Source organism: Bubalus kerabau, chromosome 7, assembly GCF_029407905.1.
Source record: "Bubalus kerabau isolate K-KA32 ecotype Philippines breed swamp buffalo chromosome 7, PCC_UOA_SB_1v2, whole genome shotgun sequence".
Classification (NCBI taxonomy): domain Eukaryota; kingdom Metazoa; phylum Chordata; class Mammalia; order Artiodactyla; family Bovidae; genus Bubalus; species Bubalus kerabau.
In genome coordinates, this window is record NC_073630.1 from 48,990,803 (window position 1) to 49,006,345 (window position 15,543).

The window sequence follows — 15,543 nt, forward strand, 5'->3', positions numbered from 1 at the left end:
TGTCTATCAGATCTAGTCCCTTAAATCTATTTCTCACTCCCCTGTATAATCATAAGGGATTTGATTTAGGTCATACCTGAATGGCCTAGTGGTTTTCCCTACTCTCTTCAACTTAAGTCTGAATTTGGCAATACGGAGTTCATGATCTGAGTCACAGTCAGCTCCCTGTCTTGTTTTTGCTGACTGGATAGAGCTTCTCCATCTTTGGCTGCAAAGAATATAATCAATCTGATTTCAGCATTGACCATCTGGTGATGTCCATGTTTAGAGTCTTCTCTTGTGTTGTTGGAAGAGGGTATTTGCTATGACAAGTGCGTTTTCTTGGCAAAACTCTACTAGTCTTTGCCCTGCTTTATTCTGTACTCCAAGGCCAAATTTGCCTGTTACTCTAGGTGATTCTTGACTTCCTACTTTTGCATTCCAGTCCCTTATAATGAAAAGAACATCTTTTTTGGGTGTTAGTTCTAGAAGGTTTTGTAGGTCTTCATAGAACTGTTCAACTTCAGCTTCTTCAGCATTACTGGTTGGGGCATAGACTTGGATTACTGTGATATTGATTGGTTTGCCTTGGAAATGAATAGAGATCATTCTGTCATTTTTGAGATTGCATCCAACTACTGAATTACAGACTCTTTTGTTGACTATGATGGTAACTCCATTTCTTCTAAGGGATTCTTGCCCACAGTAGTAGACATAATGGTCATCTGAGTGAAATTCACCCATTCCAGCCCACTTCAGTTCACTGATTTCTAAAATATCAATGTTCATTCTTGCCATCTCCTGTTTGACCACTTCCAGTTTTCCTTGATTCATGGACCTAACATTCCAGGTTCCTATGCAATATTCTCTTTACAGCATTGGGCCTTACTTCCATTACCAGTCACCTCCACAACTGGGTGTTGTTTTTGCTTTGCCTCTGTCTCTTCATTCTTTCTGGAGTTATTTCTCCACTCTTCTCCAGTAGCATATTGGGCACCTACTGACCTGGGGCATTCATCTTTCAGTGTCCTATCTTTCTGCCTTTTCATACTGTTCATGGGGTTCTCAAGGCAAGAATACTGAAGTGGTTTGCCTTTCCCTTCTCCAGTGGACCACATTTTTTCAGAACTCTCTACCATGATCCATCCATCTTGGTTGGCCCTACATGGCAAGAATCATAGTTTCATTGAGTTATACAAGGCTGTGGTGAATGTGATCAATTTGATTAGTTTTCTGTGATTGTGGTTTTCAGTCTGTCTGCCCTTTGATAGAGAAGGATAAGAGGCTTATGGAAGCTTCCTGATGGGATAGACTGACTGAGGGGGAAACTGGGTTTTGTTCTGATGGGTGGGCCATGCTCAGTAAATCTTTAATTCAATTTTCTGTTGATGGGTGGAGCTCTGTATATATATAGTATATATTACATACTATAGATATTAACTATTTCATCACAACCATTCATGTGTTTACTGCAGTTACATAATAAGTCTTGAAAGTGGGTAAACTAATTTCTCCTACTTTATTTAATTTTTCAAAACTGTTTAGGCTATTGTAGTTTTCTCACCTATCCTTATGAATTTCAGAATAATATTGTCCAAATCTACAAACATCTGACAAAGATATGCTGTAAATATGGGTATAACTGGCATCTTTACTAAGTTGAGCCTTCAGCTATTTTTATCAGTGCTGGCTGGTGGTGGTAGTTATGTTGCCTTTTGGATTTTTAACCAGACCAAATCTTTGCTGCACTGCTAAGAGTCATCTGTGGTCATAACCTTCACAGAGTGTAAGAGGGAAAGTCATTCAGTCGTGTCTGACTCTTTGTGACCCCATGGACTATACAGTCTGTGGAATTCTCTAGGCCAGAATACTGGAGTGGGTAGCCTTTCCCTTCTCCAGGGGTTTTTTGCAATCCAGGGATAGAACCCAAGTCTCCCCCATTTCAGGCGATTCTTTACAAGCTGAGCCTCAAGGGAAGCCCAAGAGTCATTTCATCTCCTGGCTATATTCTTACGCAAGGAGGGTACTCACGGATCCTAAGGTACTAAGGCTGAGGCAGAAAATAGGTGAGCTTACTGCACAGGTCCAACAAGTTGCCTGTCAACCCATCCCGTCTCCCACTCACTCCCAGGAGAGGGACCTCTTAGCCTCCAGCTAGCAAGGGACAGGGTTTAGGGGCATGACCTCCGCTCCAGTGGCCGAAGTTCCTCCTAGGCGCGTGGGGGCGCTCTAAAGTGGCTGCAGGTCCAAGCGGCGCTCTTTCTCAGCCTCTTTGGTCCGGACTGAGGCTTTCGGGACGGCGGTGGGAAGATGGCGACCTCCAGGGACCAGCTTGGAACCTTGGAGGCAGAGGGGAGCTCGGGTCGCCAGGGATACTCCGGAGTCGAGGTGGTGCTTTCTTCTGATCCCGCCACCCCAGCCCCGCTGTGCCCTCACGGTGGGTCCGCGTCTGGGCTCTGCCTGGCTGTTGAGCGCCAAGGGGCGTGGTTAGCCTGAGGGCGCCTGGGGCATTTAGGGCTCCCGAATTTTTATCTGTCTCTCTCTCCCACTGAGTATGGTTCTAGAAGACGCTCCTTCCTCGGGAAGTTGAGCTTTTCCACTTACTTAAGAAACCTTCAAAGAAGCCTTCCTGTTGTGATTTTGGCTCCATCGCGGTGACATCTTTTTTAAAGGGACGAGGCACAGGCTAGGCACAAAGGATGTATGTTATTGAGTAATTCCCAGTGCCAAGTACTTGGATATTTCATTTGTTGATTTGCTTTTAGTTAAAAAAAAGTTAGGGAGGCGCGAAATCATGAATTCTTGCTTAGAAACCAGACCCAGGTTTTCTCTAACTCGCGGAGAGAGAGTGTGTCCAAATCTAAAACCTCAGAGTTTCACTGAAAAAATAACTGAGCGGAGGTAACAAAGTTGCTCAGTTGTTCGAACTCTGTTGTGTCAGAACCTAGACGGTTCACCATGTGGACTGCAACTGTACTGACACTAGCATTTTCTTTCTGGAGAGACTGGTTTTCAAAATATATTTCCTAAATAGTCGGTGCCTGAATGTTGTGACTTTCGGTAAAAAAAAAAAAAATTATCGAAGTATTGCATTTAAGCTCAGACGGTAAAGCGTCTGCCTGCAATGCGGGAGACCCGGGTTCGTTTCCTGGGTCTGGAAGATCCCTTGGAGAAGGAAATGGCAATCCACTCCAGCACTCTTGCCTGGAAAATCCCATGGACGAAGGAGCCTGATAGGCTACAGTCCATGGGATCGCAAAGAGTCGAACACGACTTCACTTTCACTTTCATGCATAAAACTAAAACATTTTATTTAAGGTCGGTGAAAACTAGAAATTTGATTGATATCGACTGTTTGACATGTTTTTTCTTATGGAACTAGGACCTACTCTTCTGTTTGTAAAGGTGAACCAAGGGAAAGAAGAAACACGGAGGTTTTATGCCTGCTCAGCTTGTAGAGATAGAAAAGATTGTAATTTTTTTCAATGGGAAGATGAAAAGGTATATCAGCTTTTTGGATATATTTATTTATTTTTGATGTGTGTGACATTTTGTTGAGAATGTATGAGATAAACCTCTTAAGAGATGAAGATACCATGTTTTTTGGTCCACAGATTGGAATTTATATTTACTTTGAACTTACTCTGACTATTGATGTCTTAAACTACCGTCTCAAAGAATGAATTTCCTTTAAAACTTTCTGAGTATTAATATTGAGTTTGCAAATACAGATTTCTTCGTGAAGAATGCAAGTCATGATCATTCCAGGAAATGTTTTAGAAAAACCCTTTTTGGGAAGTGTTTGCATCAAAGATCCTTTTTTCAGCTACTGGCTGGCTGAGGAAGGCACTCAGAGATATATTTATGAGCTTGGTATCCTCTTGGCTCGGTGCCAATTCAAGTTTCTGAAAGTTTTGACTAGAAAACTTTCAGCTTTGTTAGGTTTATTGGCAAACAGTCTGTGTGCCACTCTTTTGTAGACTTGTTAAGATCACCATGTGTGAATTAATCTCTCAGTTGTTTACTGTTGTTTACTGTTTGAAATTGCTCTAGAGTTTCCCCAGGTTAATGTCTTTTGTTTTCCCCTGAAATGAATGCTTGTTTACCGCTTTGAGCTGCCTGAGTTTCTGGCTTCTTGGTGTTTGAATATGATACCACTTTTTCTAGGATATTAGCCAGTTTGATGATTTACTGAGTGGGTTTTGTACTTTCTTTCAGTTGTCAGGAGCCAGACTTGCTGCCCGGGAAGCCCATAACCGAAGCTGTCAGCCTCCTTTATCCAGATCTCAGTGTGTGGAAAGGTACTGATGGGGTGTCACTTTTAATTTTTTATCCCATTGTTGATTTTTTTCTCTGTGCCTTTAAGTTTACTTTAAGTAATTAGTGTATTTTTGTTGTGGTAAAATGTATATTTAACATTTGCCAGTTCAGTCGCTCAGTCATGTCAGACTTTGCGACCCCATGAACCGCAGCACCCCAGCCCTCCCTGTCCATCACCAACTCCCAGAGTCCACCCAAACCCATGTCTATTGAGTTGGTGATGCCATCCAACCATCTCATCCTCTGTCGTCCCCTTCTCCTCCGGCCCTCAATCTTTCCCAGCATCAGGGTCTTTTCAAATGAGTCAACCCTACGCATGAGGTGGCCAAAGTATTGGACTTTAAGCTTCAACATGGGTCCTTCCAATGAACAACCAGAACTGATCTCTTTTAGGGTCTTCTCCATCACCACAGTTCAAAAGCATCAATTCTTTGGCACTCAGCTTTCTTTATAGTCCAACTCTCACATCCATACATGACCACTGGAAAAACCATAGCCTTGACTAGACAGACCTTTGTTGGCAAAGTAATGTCTCTGCTTTTTAATATGCTGTCTAGGTTGGTCATAACTTTTCTTCCAAGGAGTCAGCCTCTTTTAATTTCATGGCTGCAGTCACCATCTGCAGTGATTTTGGAGCCCAGAAAAATAAAGTCAGCCACTGTTTCCCCATCTATTTCCCATGAAGTGACGGGACCAGATGCCCTGATCTTAGTTTTCTGAATGTTGAGCTTTAAGCCAGCTTTTTCACTCTCACTTTCACTTTCATCAAGAGGCTCTTTAGTTCCTCTTCACTTTCTGCCATAAGGGTGGTGTCGTCTGCATATCTGAGGTTACTGATATTTCTTCTAGCAGTCTTGATTCCAGCCTGTGCTTCCTCTAGCCCAGCGTTTCTCATGATGTACTCTGCATATAAATTAAATAAGCAGGGTGACTATACAGACTTGATGTACTACTTTTCCTATTTGGAACCAGTCTATTGTTCCATGTCCAGTTCTAACTGTTGCTTCCTGACCTGCATACAGGTTTCTCAAGAGACAGGTCAGGTGGTCTCGTAGTCCCATCTCTTTCAGAATTTTCCACAGTTTATTGTGATCCACACAGTTAAAGGCTTTGATGTAGTCAATAAAGCAGAAATAGATGTATTTCTGGAACTCTCTTGCTTTTTCGATGATCCAGTGGATGTTGACAATTTGATCTCTGGTTCCTCTGCCTTTTCTAAAACCAGCTTGAACATCTGAAATTTCACGGTTCACGTATTGCTGAAGCCTGGCTTGGAGAATTTTGAGCATTACTTTCCTAGCATGTGAGATGAGTGCAATTGTGTGGTAGTTTGAGCATTCTTTGGCATTGCCTTTCTGATCACATGGACCACAGCCTTGTCTAACTCAATGAAACTGAGCCATGCTGTGTGGGGCCGGGTCATGGTGGAGAGGTCTGAATGTGGTCCACTGGAGAAGGGAAATGCAAACCACTTCAGTATTCTTGCCTCAAGAACCCCATGAACAGTGTGGAAAGGCAAAAAGATAGGACACTGAAAGATGAACTCCCCAGGTTGGTAGGTGCCCAATATGCTACTGGAGATCAGTGGAGAAATAACTCCAGAAAGAAAGAAGGGATGAAGCCAAAGCAAAAACAACACCCAGTTGTGAATGGTACTGGTGATGGAAGCAGGGTTTGATACTGTAAAGAGCAACATTGCATAGGAACCTGGAATATTAGGTCCATGAATCAAGGCAAATTGGAAGTGGTCAAACAGGAGATGACAAGAGTGAACATAGACATTCTAGGAATCAATGAACTAAGATGGGCTGGAATGGGTGAATTTAACTCAGATGACCATTATATCTACTACTGTGGGCAGGAATCCTTTAGAAGAAATGGAGTAGCCATCATGGTCAACAAGAGTCCAAAATGCAGTACTTGGATGCAATCTCAAAAACGACAGAATGAAGTGGCGATAATGATATTAACAGTGTTGTGCAACCATCACACCACTATGTTCATCACCCCAAACAGAAATTCTGTCACTGTTAAGTAATAACTCTCCATTGCACCTTCCTCCAGTCTGTGATAACCTCTGATCTACTTTTTGTCTCTATGAATTTGACCATTCTAGGTACTTCAGATAAGTGGAATCATCCGTATTTGTCCTGTTGTGTCTGGCTTATTTCACTTAGAGTAGTGTTTTCAAGGCTCATCCATGTTGTAGCATGTATCAAAACTTCATCCTTTTTGTGGCTGAATGATATTCCTTTGTATATGTGTACCACATCTTGTCTATCCATCAGTGGACACCCAGATGTTTCCACCTTTTGGCCGTTGTATGTAATAGTCAACACATGTTGGTGTATAAATAGTTTGAGTCCCTGTTTTCATTTCTTTATATATATCTCTAGGAGTAGAATTACTGAATCATATGATAATACTGTTTAGTTTTTTGAGAAATTACCAACCTGTTTTCTACAGTAGCTGCACCGTTTTACATCCCCCCAGCAGTGTAGGCAATGGCACCCCACTCCAGTACTCCTGCCTGGAAAATCCCATGGACAGGGGAGCCTGGTAGGCTGCAGTCCATGGGGTCACTATGAGTCGGATACAGCTGAGCTACTTCACTTTCACTTTTCACTTTCATGCCTTGGAGAAGGAAATGGCAACCCACTCCAGTTTTCTTGCCTGGAGAATCCCAGAGACAGAGGAGCTGGGTGGGCTGCCGTCTATGGGGTCACACAGAGTTGGACACGATTGAAGTGACTTAGCAGCAGCAGCAGCAGCAGCAGTGTAGCAGGGTTCCAGTTTCTGCATGTCTTTGCTAACGTGTACTATTATTATTTTTTGCTAGAAGAGCCATCCTAGCCGTTGTGTAGTGGTATGTCATTATGCTTTTGATTTTTCTTTCCTTCTGTATTAATGGTGTTGACCATCTTTTCAAATGCATTTTGGCCATTTATATATCTTCTTGGAGAAATGTCTATTCATGTCCTTTGTCTACTTTAAGAAGGTCATTGCTGTTTTTGTAGTTGAGCTGCAGGAGTTCTTTATATGTTCTAGGTGTGTGTGTGTGCATGCATGCACTCAGTCGAGTCTGACTCTTTGTGACCCATGGACTGTAGCTTGCCAGGCTCCTCTGTCCATGGCATTCTCGGGCAAGAATATTGGACTGTGTTGCCACTCCAGGGGATCTTCGCAACCCAGGGATTGAACCTGAATCCCTTGTGTCTCTTGCATTGGCAGGGGGATTCTTTACCACAAGAGTGTATCAAAGGGTCTCATCTTTCAATTTTTTTTGTTGTTGTTGCATGTGCTTTTGTTATCATAGCTAAGAATCATTGCCAAATCCAGTTTCATGAAGATTTACTGTAATCTTCTTTATTGAAGTAGTATTAATAAAAGAACTAAAAAAATTTTTTAAAGCTATAACATCTGTCTTTAAAAATCTGCATTTTTAAAATGTTTTATTGGAATTGAGTCACAGGTGTAATTTGTTGGTAAACTTGTGAAGAAAATTCATCCTTTCCTTTGTGGCAGGCATTGTGCTCTATGTACTGGGGGATGCTTCTTACGAAGCCTCTAGTCTGGGTTGCTGATGACAGACAGGTTTTCACTCTTGTGACAGCTCTTTCTGGTTACCTGGGCTGCTCTGTTGAGAAGGATTCTGAAGTCTTGTCTAGGTTAAGTGGAAAGGATACTGGGATCTGTTAAAAATGTCTTCCTGAGCTTTTAATAGATTTTAAAGTCCTTTGATGGAGGTGACTTTTTTTAAGATAACTTGATTGCCCCTTAACTACAGTACTTAGTGATATCTACTTAATTTACGGGAATTAACTTGCTGTCTACTTAATTTATGGGAATTAAATCAACAACGAAAAACATTGAAAGGAGAATTAATGAAAATTGGGTATCACTGAGCCAAGCATTATGCGAGGTGTTTTCCATGTGAAGTGAAGTGAAAGTCACTCAATTGTGTCCAACTCTTTGCAACCCCAAGGACTGTAGCCCACCAGGCTCCTCTGTCCATGGGATTCTCCAGGCGAGAATACTGAAGTGGGCTGCTGTTTCCTGCTCCATGAGATACTATTTAATCCTGCCAAGGTGGTTTACTTAGATGAAAATTGAGGCTTGGAGAAGTTAAGTTAACCTCATCAACTTCATACTACTAGAATGACTGAGTAGTGACTCAAACTTATGCCTCTCTGATTCTGAAGTGGTATTTTTAAGCATATAGTTCAGTTCAGTTCAGTTCAGTCACTCAGTCGTGTCCGACTCTTTGCAACCCCATGAATCGCAGCATGCCAGGCCTCCCTGTCCATCACCAACTCCTGGAGTTTACCCAAACCCATGTCCGTCAAGTCAGTGATGCCATCCAGCCATCTCATCCTCTGTCGTCCCCTTCTCCTCCTGCCCCCAATCCCTCCCAGCATCAGGATCTTTTCCAGTGAGTCAACTCTTCACATGAGGTGGCCAAAGTATTGGAGTTTCAGCTTTAGCATCAGTCCTTCCAATGAACACCCAGGACTGATCTCCTTTAGGATGGACTGGTTGGATCTCCTCGCAGTCGAAGGGACTCTCAAGAGTCTTTTCCAACACCACAGTTCAAAAGCATCCATTCTTCAGTGCTCAAACCAGATAGTAATTAATATATGATGTGTAGTAATTTAATTTAAGAAGATTTAAGGATATAAAAGTTATATAGAGATATATTATTATGAGGTTATTGTAACGAGATAGAATAAATGCAGAAAGTAGAAAGTAGGAAAGCATCATCGTGGTTTCTCCTTTTGAAGCCATCACTTTGGTCATTTTCTAGTACTTCCTCCTGGCCTTTTTCCTGTGCAAAGGGATTGTGGTCATAATGTGTACTTAGTTTTGTACTCAACCATGTCACTCTTAGCTAATAAGTATGTATTTCATGTTATTGCATAAAAATATTGGTGATTCAGTTAAACTCCATAAGAAAATTTAGATGATCTTCTTTCCTTACATAATAAGATTTTAGCCTGGAGCTAAACCATTGTGCAAATCTTTGTACTGCCAGAGTATGGTTTTTGATACTGAAGAATTTTTGAAATGCGTATTTCATGATAATTAGAAATAAAAACACTGGCTAGAATATGAAAATATTAAAATTTTTTCAAAAGGTTATTTCCTGGGGGCTGTAATTTCATCTGTTCTAGTGCTGATTATTGAGAGCTTGTTTTAAATCATCTGTGATCCAAAACCTCAGATTTTGTTTCCCAGGCCTCTGTCCATTTATCTATCCTTCCATCCATCCAGTCATTTATTCATTCTTTGTTGAGGACTCAAAAAGAACTTAAAATGCTAGTAATAATGGAGTTGAGATATATTTAAAAATAATACAGTTCAAAGAAGAATGTACTGTGTTGCCAGTATTCTTAGAAAAAACTGGGTACAGTGGAAGGTCAGAAGCTTTACAGATTACTTGTGCCTTCACTAACTGATTCAGTTTAAGGATATGATATTTAAGTAGGTTTTGGAGGATTGGTAAAAGTTTACACTTTTTGAAGTGTAGTGTCATTGATTTTACTGCATCACTTTATAGCTGATGCTCTTATGCTTTCTTATTTGCTTGCTACAGAGTGAAAAGTTTGAAATCAGTCATTCTTCAAAATTAAAAATGTTGCCTTTCTAAAACCAAAGCTTATTAAATTACCTGTTCTATGCTATGAATTGCTTATTCTTTTAGTGTGTCTTCAGTTTGAGACTAGCAAATTATTCTTGTGGTAATGGACCTAAGGATGACATACTATTACTTGAGATTATAATTGTTTTCTAATTTAATTTTATACAACTCAATTGTGTTATCTTATTAAGTAACTATATTTGAAAGTGTTAAAATGCATTTAAACATTATATCTATTCTATAAAGCACACTTTTATCTGTTACTGTGACATAGCATTAGCTTTTCATTGATTTACTTTTGAAATTGTTAGAAAAGAACAATTGTAGTTATTGAGATAAATTGACCTTTGTTACTTGATTTTTATTATGGAACTGGCAGTGCTGCACAGACTTCTAAGTTCTACAATATAGGATTTGATAATCATTTTCCTAATTTTACTCTTTGAACCATGCTTTATATTTCATATGTGTTCAGCTGACTGATTTACATTTTATGCCTGAGACTTGACTTTCCTTACAGTTTTTAGCTGCCTGTTATGTATTCTATTATGTAGTATGTTGGCATCTTTATCATGATCCCTGAAGTCTTAGAGAAGATATATTTTAATGCTAAAATCAGCATTAATTTATGTACATCCAGATAGTTTTGTTTAGTTGATAATTCATTTGGTTATATTTTTTTCAGAGCTCATTTAAACTCTGATTTTCAAGGTCTGCTATTAGGGAAATGCCATAAACATAATTTGTCTACTCCTGGAAAGGCAAATGGAACATCAAATGGAGATCAATAAAAGTGACATTCAGAATGGTAGCCTGCAGTTTGTGAGTCATGCTGAGCCGTGCAGCAGAATGAATTTCTTCTTGCCCCCGGGTGTGTGTAGTAAGTACAAATGAGGAGGGAGCGCTGAGTAATCCTTCGCTCTGGAGAGTCTCATCTTCTTCCTACCAAGCTTAAAAAAACTCTTATGTCTGAATGTTACATAAAGCCATATCATTGAATGATGATGTAATTTTGAATAGAAATATGCCTAAGATCTCAGTTGATCTTGTCAAGAGAAGGTTACTAAACTAGCAATAAAAACTTTCTGAAGGATTGTTTTGACCAGACACAAAATATGTAAGTGGAGGTTCATTTAACATTGTTCTTTTTCTTTTCTTAAAAATAATTATACTTAGTGCCTTAAGATAGTCCCATGTAGTTAGTGAATTGCTACACTAGCCCCTGGCTTTGAACTTTCGTCTCTTCCTGGTGATTTGCTCTTTCTCCTGCCTTCAGTTGGCTTCAATGGGTGTGTGATAGGCAGTTCTTTTGACTGTTTTTAAGTAGCAGAGGCTGACATAGCATCATCTCTTTGGGGAGCTTCCTTTCTCCTTTTTCCTGTAAAGCCTTTGATTGTTTTTGTCATTCATTCAATGATGAGTATTTGCTTCTCTGATATCAAAAGTGTGCTTCAGTTCCCAGGGCTTCTTTAGGCAGTGCTAGTGGTAAAGAACCCGCCTGCCAGTGCAGGAGTTGTAAGAGATGTGGGTTTGACCCCTGGATTGAGGAGATCTCCTGGAGAAGGGCATGGCAACCCACTCTACTACTAATGCCTGGAGAATCCCATGGACAGAGGAGCCTAGCAGGCTACAGTCCATAGGGTCGCAAAGAGTCAGACACAACTGAAGCAACTTACGTGCCTCGGCTCTGTTGCTCTGGTTTGGCCCTTGACTGCAGTACAATAACTTTGTGTTTCGGGACTGAGTCATAGGATGAGGGCAGTGACACTCCACCTACAGGCTGGCTGGTGGCAGTTTTAAATCATGTCTCAATATCCTCCACGCTAAAATATGAAAATATATGCATCTTAGAAGTGATGAAATAGGCTGATTGGATTTTGCTTTTGTGATCCAGTCTTTCTTCTAATGGGTGGGTTTATTTAGCCTGTTTTAATGGTAGGTACAATAGATACGCTTGGTCCTGGTTTTGTTGTATGATTTTTATTGCTTCTTTTTATTCTCTTTCACTCTATGGTCTGTGTTTGCTTTTATTTTTTTAATGTGCTTTCCTTCTGTATTTGTGTTTTCATGGTTGCCTTTGTGGTTTTTTAAACCAGATTTAATTTTTTTTTTTATATTGCCTTCCTTCATCTAAAAATGAGAAATGGTGACTTTATATATTTCTTCTTCCTCTGTCTTTCCTTCTCTATAGTTACTATCTGATTTCAGTTGATTATTTCTTTTTAGGGTTAACCTCATACCTTTGATTATTGCTTATAGCACTTTTACTTGATTTTTCAGTTTTAAATTGTATCTTTTGGCCTATGGCTCTAAAACATGAGAAAATCACTATACTTCTGCTAACTCCCACTTTCTCTTCCCCTTCCTCTGCTGGTTTTATTTGGATTTTTATTGTTTCCATTTTATACTCTGATACTCATATTTTTTCCTCATATTAGGCTGTGGTCAAATGGATTTAGTGCTGACTGACAGTCTACTGTTGTTTCTTTGGCTGAAATTTATCCTCCAGCAGTTTTAATTCTTTCATAAAAAAGGCTTTTATTAATTAAAAAATAATTTACATCAAAATATCCATGTGGCTATTGTGTGATTCCATTTATATTAAAACATGTATTAATCATAATAACTTCTTTTCTGCACAACTTTTGTTTTCCAACTAGCTAATAACAGTTTTGGGTTTATTTGTTTTGTAATGACTGTCTGTTTAATTATTTATGTGCTTCAGAAATGATTCAACTGCAAACTCTCTGCCTGTTGTCTGAACTCCCTCAAAACATTTAGATGTAGCATAATCTCTCAGCTTCACCTTCTTGAAGAAATCTGTCCTCAAACTTTCTGAACTGCTCCTGACTGGAAAAGTTGCCCTTTCTCTGTGACATCCAACTGTCCAGCAGTTTCTGCATGAAGTACCCAGATTATAAAACCGTGTAACCCGTATTCTTCCAAGTCCAAAAATATTTAATGCCTTTATTCTTTGTTGTTGTTTTTTTTACAATTAGAAATTTAATCTCTATTTTTTTCTTTTTAGTCAGTTCAGTTCAGTTCAGTCGCTCAGTCATGTCCGACTTTTTGCGACCTCATGAATCGTAGCACGCCAGGCTTCCCTGTCCATCACCAACTCCTGGAGTTCACGCAAACTCACGTCCATCGAGTCGGTGATGCCATCCAGCCATCTCATCCTCTGTCGTACCCTTCTCCTCCTGCCCCCAATCCCTTCCAGCATCAGAGTCTTTTCCAATGAGTCAACTCTTCACATGAGGTGGCCAAAGTACTGGAGTTTCAGCTTTAGCATCATCCAATAACAAAACTTGCTTTCCTAAGGCACTTTTATCTAAGAAATTGCTGGGAGAAATATTAATAACCTCATATACTCAGATAACACCACCCTTGTGGCAGAAAGTGAAGAAGAACTAAAGAGCCTCTTCATGAAAGTGAAAAAGGAGAGCGAAAAAGTTGGCTTAAAGCTCAGCATGCAGAAAATGAAGATCATGGCGTCTGGTCCCATCACTTCATGGCAAATAGATGGGGAAACAGTGACTGACTTTATTTTTTGGGCTCCAAAATCACTGCAGATGGTGATTGCAGCCATGAAAGTAAAAGACGCTTACTCCTTGGAAGGAAAGTTATAACCAACCTAGACAGCATATTAAAAGGCAGAGACATTACTTTGTCAACAAAGGTCCATTTAGTCAAGGCTATGGTTTTTCCAGTGGTCATGTATGGATGTGAGAGTTGGACTATAAAGAAAGCTGAGTGCCGAAGAATTGATGCTTTTGAACTGCGGTGTTTGAGAAGACTCTTGAGAGTCCCTTGGACTGCAAGGAGATCCAACCAGTCCATCCTAAAGGAGATCAGTCCTGGGTGTTCATTGGAAGGATTGATGTTGAAGCTGAAACTCCATTACTTTGGCCACCTAATGCAAATAGCTGACTCATTAGAAAAGACCCTGGTGCTGGGAAAGATTGAGGGCAGGAGGAGAGGGTGATGACAGAGGATGAGATGGTTGGATGGCGTCACCGACTCAGTGGACATGGGTTTGGGTAGGCTCTGGGAGCTGGTGATGGACAGGGAGGCCTGGTGTGTTGTAGTTCATGGGGTCACAAAGAGTCGAACACGACTGAGCGACTGAACTGAACTGAACTTTGTGTTTAGTCTTTGTTAGTTTGATTAGTATGTGTCTTGGTGTATTTGTCCTTGGGTTTATCCTGTATGGGACTCTCTGTGCCTCTTGAACTTGCTTATTTCCTTTTCCATGTTGGGGAAATTTTCAGCTACAATCTCTTAAAAATTTTCTCATACCCTTTCTTTTTCTCTGCTTTTGGGATCCCTATAATTCGAATGTTAGTGCATTTGATATTTTCCCAGAGGTCCATGACACTCTCCTCAATTCTTTTCACTTTATTCTGCTCTTCAGAAGTTTATTTCCACCATTTTCTCTTCCAGCTCACTGATTTGTTCTTATGTTTCAGATATTCTGCTATTGATTACTTCTAGAGTATTTTTAATTTCAGTAATTGTGTTGTTTGTCTCTGTATGTTTATTCTTTAATTCTTCTAGGTCTTCGTTAATTGATTCTTGCATTTTCTCCATTTTGTTTTCAAGATTTTTTATCACCTTTAATATCATTACTCTGAATTCTTTTTTAGGTAGTTTGCCTCTTTCCTGTTCATTTATTTGGACTTCTGTGTTTCTAGTTTGTTCCTTCATTTGTGTGGTATTTCTCTGCCTTTTCATTATTATTATTTTTTTAACTTACTGTGTTTGAGGTCTCCTTTTCCCAAGTTTCAAGGTTGAATTCTTTTTTCCTTTTGGTTTCTGCCCTCCTACGGTTGATCCATTGGTTTGTGTAAGCTTTGAATAGGGTGAGGTTTGTGCTGAGTGTTTGTTTGTTTGTATGTTTTTCCTCTGATGGGCAAGGCTGAGTGAGGTGGTAATCCTGTTTGCTGATGATGGGGTTTGTATTTTTGTTTTGTTTATTGTTTAGATGAGGCCTCCTGCACAGGGTGATACTGGTAGTTCGATGATGCCAGGTCTTGTATTCAAGAGTTCTCACTATTTGATAGTTCTGTGGTAGTCTAGGGTCTTGGAGTCAGTGCTCCCACTCCAAAGGCTCAGGGCTTGATCTCATGAAATGGGCTGATGTCCACCATAAAATGCCTGTGGTACTGCACACAGTTCCTATTCTCCAGGTTCCAGTAACTCATTGTCAGAAGATTGTTGGCACAGCATCAAAACCAAATTTCTCTGCTTAACTTTAAGTGCTTGAGAGATGAAGGATTCCTCTGAGTCCTCCAAAGTGCTGGCTTGGTGAGTTACTGGTCTCTGTGACTCCAGCTCCAAAACCCTGTGGAGCAGCAGAAAAGCCCCCCAGAAGGGCGTTTCTGCATACCAGCCTGTGGAACCCCAGAGATGAGCAGGACAGAATGTTTTGCTGTTTTGCACGTGAGCTTCTCAAAACTGCCTCCATCAATACTGCTAAGAATAGAGAAACTTTGTGGGAACATTTTTTCTTTTAAGAGGTAATTTTTCTTGCTAAGTATGCCATAAGAAATTGAAGAATGATCTTAATTTCTCATTTTAAAATGACTGTCTTACTGAGCCAGACT

The 15,543-nt window shown here is 40.2% G+C and overlaps 1 protein-coding gene across 6 annotated transcripts in view; it reads left to right on the plus strand.

Moving 5' to 3' along the window:
• Positions 1-2,242: 2,242 nt before the first annotated feature.
• The window catches only part of ZCCHC4 (zinc finger CCHC-type containing 4), a 47,841-nt gene continuing 34,540 nt past the window's right edge, over positions 2,243-15,543 (plus strand). For 5 of the 6 annotated variants that reach the window (XM_055588179.1, XM_055588178.1, XM_055588176.1 and 2 more), the window contains exons 1-3: positions 2,243-2,416; positions 3,362-3,480; positions 4,198-4,280. In XM_055588179.1, coding sequence (XP_055444154.1) covers positions 2,290-2,416; positions 3,362-3,480; positions 4,198-4,280 — 329 coding nt within the window. In that variant the 5' untranslated portion in view covers positions 2,243-2,289. The remainder of the gene's footprint in view (positions 2,417-3,361; positions 3,481-4,197; positions 4,281-15,543) is intronic. The other variant, XM_055588175.1, reaches the window with a different exon arrangement.